General features: G+C 41.5%; 1 protein-coding gene across 1 annotated transcript; it reads left to right on the top strand.

The window, feature by feature from the left end:
• The first annotated feature begins 2,903 nt into the window (after positions 1-2,903).
• On the top strand, positions 2,904-3,338 carry LOC110932424. The gene has a single exon (XM_022175760.1). It carries the CDS (start codon positions 2,904-2,906, stop codon positions 3,336-3,338), a length of 435 nt encoding a protein of 144 aa, XP_022031452.1.
• Positions 3,339-7,845: the final 4,507 nt, after the last annotated feature.

The following is a 7,845-nucleotide window of genomic DNA, read 5'->3' as shown; positions in this document are numbered from 1 at the left end:
TTTCGATGCGAACCGTTTCGACCCGAACCGGTGGTTGTGGGTGCCAGGTGATGGATTCCAATTCATTTGACAACCAAAGACAACAAAAATGGAATTCAGATTCTAAGGGGAGGCGGGGTGGGGAAAGTTTTGTCCGTGATGAGTGAGTTCAACGAGTGATGGATAGCAACATACCACCGCCACCATCATAATTCAACGAGTGATGGAAGGATTCCGTGATATATTTCACGCGTTATGGGCTATTATGTGATAATTGGATGTTAGGGGGTGTGAGGGTTTATTGTTGGGTGTTGTGAGTCATGACCATTGCCACTAAAAAAGGTTGTGAGTGATGGAATAATGGTTGATGACATGGCGGAATTTGATTGGATGTTGTGAGTAATGAAATTTTTGCAAGTGATAAAGGGACTGGGGGCGGTAGCTTTTGCTCCGTGATGGGCCAAGTTCAACGCGTGGAATTTTGAAGTTTTCCACCGCCACCATGCAATGTTCACGAGTGATGGATAGATTCCGTGAAAAACTTCACTCGTGATAAGGTTTGAGTGATGGAACATGTGAGGGGTGTGAGGGTTTATTGTTGGATGTTGTGAGTGATGACCGTTGCCACTAAAAAAGGTTGTGAGTGATGAAATAATGGTTAATGACATGGCGGAACTTGATTGGGTGTTGTGAGTGATGAGTGATGACCACCCCACCCCCTAACTACCCCTCCCACTAATTCCAACAATTTCCAATTCCAATTGGAATGTTCAAATTCTAATTCCTATACAAATTTCAATTCCAATTCGTGTTTGGAGGATGGTGACATCATGTAAAGCATTCACGGAGATCATATTTAATTTGTATTGTGTGTTCGATTTATGGATTGAATCGTTGAACCCAATTTATCATGACCAAGCAATGATTCATTTTGATTTAAGAGTAAACTGCCATTTTGGTCCTTGTGGTTTGGCCAGTTTTGCCACTTTAGTCCAAATCTCAAACTTATTACATCTGGGGCCTTGTGGTTTGCATTTTGTTGCCATTTTAGTCCAAAACTCAAAATGTCTGATTTTTTACTGATTTACTGACCCTTTTTTGTCCTGTTGTGGAGGGGTATTTTGGTCATTTTGGAATTATTATTAACATTTTTAATTAAACAATAAACATTAATCAATAAACCCAATAAACCCATTTTGACTTCCTACATTAATCAATAAACCCAATAAACTCAGATCCATTTCCCCCAAATTCATCCACCAACAACCACCGTCAACACCGTCAACCAACAACCACCGTCAACACCGTCGCAACCAGTACCACCACCGCCTCCTCCCCCTTCGCAACACTGTCGCAACACCACCACCGCCTCCTCCCCCTTCTCACCACCACCGCCACCATAACCGTTCCCCAAAATCAACCAAACATCATCATCAAAACCCAGATCAAGAACAAGAACGAATTCAACCCAGAAAAACAAGAACGAATTCAACCCAAAATCATCAAATATCAAATATCATATTTGCAATAAAACCCAGAAAAACAAGAATGAATTCAACACTGTATACCAACAAAACCTAGAAAATCAAGAACATCATCAAAACCGGCAGATCTGAACCACCATCTCTCACGGCGCACCACCATCATCTCCGATCACCTTCTCCAACCTCATCTCCGATCACTACCTCCATCAACACACCTTCACCACAACCTTTATTATTCACCATCCATCACCGTAAATCCACTGTCAGTACAACCTCCATCAACACACTCACCACAAAATCTGACTCTCTCTCATTCAGTTCCGGCGAAGACAAAGGCAGCGACGGTTGTTCCTCAGGCAGCGACGGTTGTTCCTCAGCGGCGACGGATGTTTTGTTGTTGTTCATCCTGGATCTGGATCGAGTTATTGAGAGAGAGAAGAGAGAGAGTCAGATTTTGTTTAGAGAGAGAGATTCATCCTGGATCTGGATCGAGTTATTGAGAGAGAGAAGAGAGAGAGTAAGATTTTGTTTAGAGAGAGAGAGAGAGAATGCAGATACTTTATAGAGAGATGTGTTTTTTAGGTTATTTTTTTATTTCTTGTAATAACTTATAAATAGATAAAGATTTAATTAATATTTAGTTAGAAAAAGACCAAAATGCCCCTGAGGAAAAGGACAAAAAGAAGGGTTTTTTTTTTTTTTTGAAATCTGACCTGATTTGAGTTTTGGACTAAAATGGCAACAAAATGCAAACCACAGGGCCTCAGATGTAATAAGTTTGAGATTTGAACTAAAGTGGTAAAACTGGCCAAACCACAGGGACCAAAATGGCAGTTTACTCTTGATTTAATTATCAATTTCACAATGCTTTCTTGTCGATTGAATTTACTTGCGTTTTGTCACCGGCGCCATTCAATTAATATAATAGCATGGTTGGCCAACCGAATAAACTACTTCTTATTTTGGTGTCATATCTGTTCAGTCGTCTCTAGATAAGCACAAGCAAATTAAATTCTTTATGCAATCGAACAAAAATTGACTGATGTAGGGTTCAATTAACAAAACAATGGAGTTAAGATGTTGTTGCACTTCAGGTCAAGAGTTTAAGGCCCGCCGAACACGGATTTACTACAATTTAAACCTATTAGAATAGAACTAAATTAATGGCTAAATTTGTATAACAGTTGTATCTTCACGTTTATTGTAGATAGCATAATTATAGGAGCTAAATTAGAGTAGGCCATTGAATGTAATTACTATATAACCATTTGTAAAATATGGAATGAGGCAGAGAAAATATTCCATCATTCAACATGGTATCAGAGCTCTTTTCCTAATTGTTTTCGATCCTCTCTCCTGTTCTTCTTTTTCATTGCAAGTCCAGCCCTCTGTATCACCAACTAACCCTCTGTTTCTTCTTTTTCTTGCATTACCGAAACCATGGACCCAAAAACCCACCCCGCTATTACCATCTCAAACATCAAAACTTTCATTCCAATCACACTCGAGATGGAAACCAGTCAATATTCCTCATGGGCTGAACTCTTTAAGATACATTGCCGTGCGTTCCAAGTTCTCGACCACCTCTCTCCCCGCATAACCGATCCTCCCGCTGCTACTTCTACCGAACCTTCTAAAGAAAAAGATTCTGCCAAAACCGATAAAACCGATGATGTTTGGGATCGTCTGGATGCCATAGTCCTACAATGGATCTATGGCACCATCTCTAGTGACATACTAAGTACCATAATCCGTCCCGATTCCACCGCATGTTATGCGTGGACCGCTTTGAAACGGATTTTCCATGACAACCAAGCCACACGCTCCGTGTTGTTACAACAGAAATTTTCAAACCTTAAGCTTTCCTCTTTCTAAAACATGTCCGCGTACTGCCAAGAAGTGAAGATAATCTCCGATCAATTGGCAAACATTGGCTCTCCCGTTTCCGAACGAAACCTGGTGATTCAATTAGTCACTGGTCTCACTGAAGCATACGCTACTGTTGGTGCCATACTACAAAATACCAAGCCGTTTCCTTCCTTTTACGAAGCGCGCTCTCAATTGATCCTTGAAGAAACGACCAAAGCAAACCGTGTCGCGAATGAAACCGCCTTGCACACCTCAACGAACCCATCTCAACCACAAACCAACCCGCCAGCAAACGCCACTTCACAGCCTCCTCCGTATAACACCCGTAACACTCGAGGCCGGGGCCGCGGACGCGGTCGAGGCCGTGGCAGAACCAACCCCACCTCACCATGGACTCGCTATCCTTGGCTTAATCAACCCACTGCCTTAACAAACCGCAACAGTCCATGGCCACAACATACCGGTTATTTCTGGCCCAGCCCACCTTGTCCTTATCCCACACTCCCTCAATCGCGCCCACTGACCCCAAACCCACAACAGGGAATTCTCGGCCCTCGCCCTCAACAAGCCTACACTGCCACAGACAACAACTACATCCCAACCGCTCTTGATCAAGCTTTCAACGCCTTCACACTTAATCCACCGGACCAAACTTGGTATATGGACACGGGCGCCACAGGTATAATGACAAACAACCTTACTAATCTCACTTCTAATATCAATAAAGTGTATACACAAAACATTACCGTCGGTGATGGCAAAAATATTCCAGTTTATGCGATTGGAAACCATACCCTAACGCCACCTTTTCCAAAGTTTAAATTAAACGACATTCTTTTTCACCTAAACTCGTTAAAAATTTAATCTCGGTCCGACGTTTCACCACCGACAACAATGTTTCAATCGAATTTGACCCGTTTGGTTTTGATGTGAAGGATCTCCGCACCCGGAAGCCCCTACTTCGATGTGATAGTGCCAGTGACCTCTACCCACTAACACTCCCTTCAAGATCCCAAGTTCAAGAATTTCATGCACCCGTTTCTTCATTTCTAGCCGTGACCCAAGACACTTGGCACCGACGTCTTGGACATCCCGGAAATAACATTTTGCATTATTTGAAACCTTGTTTGAATTTTAATTCCAATAATGTTAAACATTCTCATGTTTGTGAACCGTGTGTTTTTGGCAAACAAATTAAATTCCCCTTTCATGATTCTAACACTTTCACAACATTACCTTTTGATATAGTGCATAGCGATTTGTGGACTTCCCCTATTCTTTCCTCAACCGGGTGTCGATATTATGTCCTATTTTTAGATGATAAAACTAATTTTTTATGGACATACGCTCTCACCTCCAAATCTCAAGTCTTTTCTAAATTTCTAGAATTTCACAAATTAATAACCACCCAATTTCAAACAACAATAAAATGTTTTCAATGCGATAATGGTCGTGAGTACAACAACACCTCATTTCATAATTTTTGTACTTCCAATGGCATGACATTTCGTTTTTCATGTCCCTACACTTCCGCTCAAAACGGAAAATCGGAGCGCAAAATACGGTCCATTAACAACATCATGCGCACTATTTTATCACAATCCTCTGTTCCCCACAATTTTTGGCATCATGCTCTAGAACATGCAACCTATCTTTTAAATATCTTACCCACCAAAGTGCTTCACAACTCCACACCAACTTTTTGTCTTTACAATTGTCATCCATCTTACGACCATTTACGCATTTTCGGATGCCTTTGTTACCCACTTCTTCCATCACATACCATCCATAAACTCGCGGATCGCTCAACTCCGTGCGTTTTCCTTGGATACCCCTCAAATCACCGGGGCTACAAGTGCTATAACATCAAAACCAAACAAATTCATATCTCCCGAGACGTTGTTTTTGACGAAACCGTGTTCCCTTTCGCCAATCAAACCACCACTACCTCATCCTATGATTTTTTAACCTCTACCCCTTATCCATTTTATTGGACATCGTCTACCACTCAAAACAATACCTCTGAAAATACAACAACCCTTCCCAAGACTCCAATTCACATCACCTCCCCATCCCATAATTCTCCTAATACTAGTCCTATGCCTACTAATGAACCCCCAACATCAGACCCAAATATTGAGCCCACCTATGGTCACATTTCGCCAGCCGACCCACCTTCAATACCTCAGCCCAACATCTCTGCTACCGGCCCAGCTAACCAGCCCCTTACCTCCTCTCATAGCCCGCCACCCACAACTCAACCCGCCCAACAACCAACTCAACCGCCCCAACAAACCCGAACTATAAACACACGATCCATGTCCGGTATTTTTAAACCCAAACAACCCTTTAACCTAAACACCTCTACTCCTCATCTCATCTCTCCATTACCGAAATCCCCAACCGAAGCCCTTTCCAATCCAAACTGGAAAAATGCCATGAACGACGAGTTTCGAGCACTTATTGATAACAGGACTTGGGATTTAGTACCAAAACAGCCCGGTATGAATATTGTTCGAAGTATGTGGATTTTTAGGCATAAAAAGAAAGCGGACGGGACCCTTGAAAGATACAAGGCTCGGTTAGTTTGTGATGGTCGATCTCAACAAGTTGGGGTTGATTGCGGGGAAACTTTTAGTCCCGTTGTTAAACCAGCTACCATTAGAACCGTTTTATCTTTGGCATTGTCCAAATCTTGGCCAATACATCAACTTGATGTCAAAAACGCTTTTCTCCATGGCCACCTAAATGAAACGGTTTTCATGCATCAACCTATGGGTTTCCGAGATCCGAATTATCCGAATCATGTGTGCCTACTCAAAAAGTCACTCTACGGTCTCAAACAAGCACCTCGGGCATGGTACCAACGATTTGCCGATTTTGTTTCTAAAATGGGTTTTCAACATAGCCAATGTGACCATTCTTTATTCATCTTCAAACAAGGATCACACATGGCTTTGATCTTATTATATGTAGATGAAATTATATTGATCACCTTCACGGATGATTTACGTATGAAATTCATGGCCCTTCTTTCTAAAGAATTCGCCATGACGGATCTCGGACCACTTAGCTACTTTCTCGGAATTTCGGTAACAAGGACCCAAAATTCTCTTTTTCTTTCACAAGAAAAATATGCCCGGGAGATTCTTGAACGGGCGGGTCTAACAGATTGCAACCCGGCTGCCACCCCAGTTGATACGCAAAACAAGTTGAGTGCTACTCATGGCACTCCCATTGAAAATATTACCGAATACCGAAGTTTTGCCGGAGCCTTACAATATCTCACCTTTACTAGACCCGATATCTCCTACGCGGTTCAACAGGTATGTCTTCATATGCATGATCCAAAGACTACTCATTTCAATGCTCTAAAAAGGATTTTGAGATATATTAAAGGCTCTATCACATATGGCCTACACCTTCAACCGTCCTCAACATCATCCCTCACGGCTTTCACGGACGCCGATTGGGGAGGGTGTCCCGACACCCGACGATCAACCTCCGGTTATTGCGTTTATATGGGTGACAATCTTCTTTCATGGTCTTCGAAACGCCAACCCACTTTGTCCCGGTCAAGCGCCGAGGCGGAATACCGGGGCGTCGCCAATGTAGTCTCCGAAGTATGTTGGCTCCGAAACCTATTACTAGAGCTACATCATCCCCTTGACCGAGCAACATTAGTTTACTGTGACAATGTCAGTGCGATCTACTTAACCGGTAATCCAGTTCAACATCAACGTACAAAGCACATCGAAATGGATATACATTTCGTTCGAGAAAAGGTCGCAAAGGGTCATGTTCGAGTTCTCCATGTTCCCTCAAGATATCAAATAGCCGACATTTTCACCAAAGGCTTGCCAAAGGTTCTATTCGACGATTTTCGCACCAGTCTCAACATCCGAGAACCTCCCGTTTCGACTGCGGGGGAATATTAGAATAGAACTAAATTAATGGCTAAATTTGTATAACAGTTGTATCTTCACGTTTATTGTAGATAGCATTATTATAGGAGCTAAATTAGAGTAGGCCATTGAATGTAATTACTATATAACCATTTGTAAAATATGGAATGAGGCAGAGAAAATATTCCATCATTCAACAAAACCGTTCATAAAAATTACATCTTGTGAAATTATGGACTATGCCTGGTCTAAAAAGCATTCACAATTCAAAAGGTTTTAAACACCCATGAATCTGTCATCTCATTTTTGTTATAATTATTATTGAGAAACATCCATTTTTGTTAATGTATTAAACAATCGTTTGTATGTGTGGGCCTACTCTATCGTTTGAAGGGGGGTTTGATAATTTAAATTCAAACTTCCTGACTTGTATTACTAAAATTATATTCAAAGCAAACTATAATTTTCTTTTTTGATAAACCAATAGTTGACACTTACTCCCTAGCAGCCATCCAATTTCTTAATTGATATTTAACCATCAGCTGAAACTTACTCCCTAGTAGCCATTCTTAAATAGCACAACGAAAACACACAAAAATAGATATTAC

Source organism: Helianthus annuus, chromosome 3 (genome assembly GCF_002127325.2).
Source record: "Helianthus annuus cultivar XRQ/B chromosome 3, HanXRQr2.0-SUNRISE, whole genome shotgun sequence".
Classification (NCBI taxonomy): Eukaryota; Viridiplantae; Streptophyta; class Magnoliopsida; order Asterales; family Asteraceae; genus Helianthus; species Helianthus annuus.
This window is presented reverse-complemented; position numbering and strand designations above follow the sequence as displayed.

Excerpts from the sequence above, each read along its gene's own strand:
- LOC110932424 (XM_022175760.1), top strand. The coding sequence starts at position 2,904 with ATGGACCCAAAAACCCACCCCGCTATTACCATCTCAAACATCAAAACT.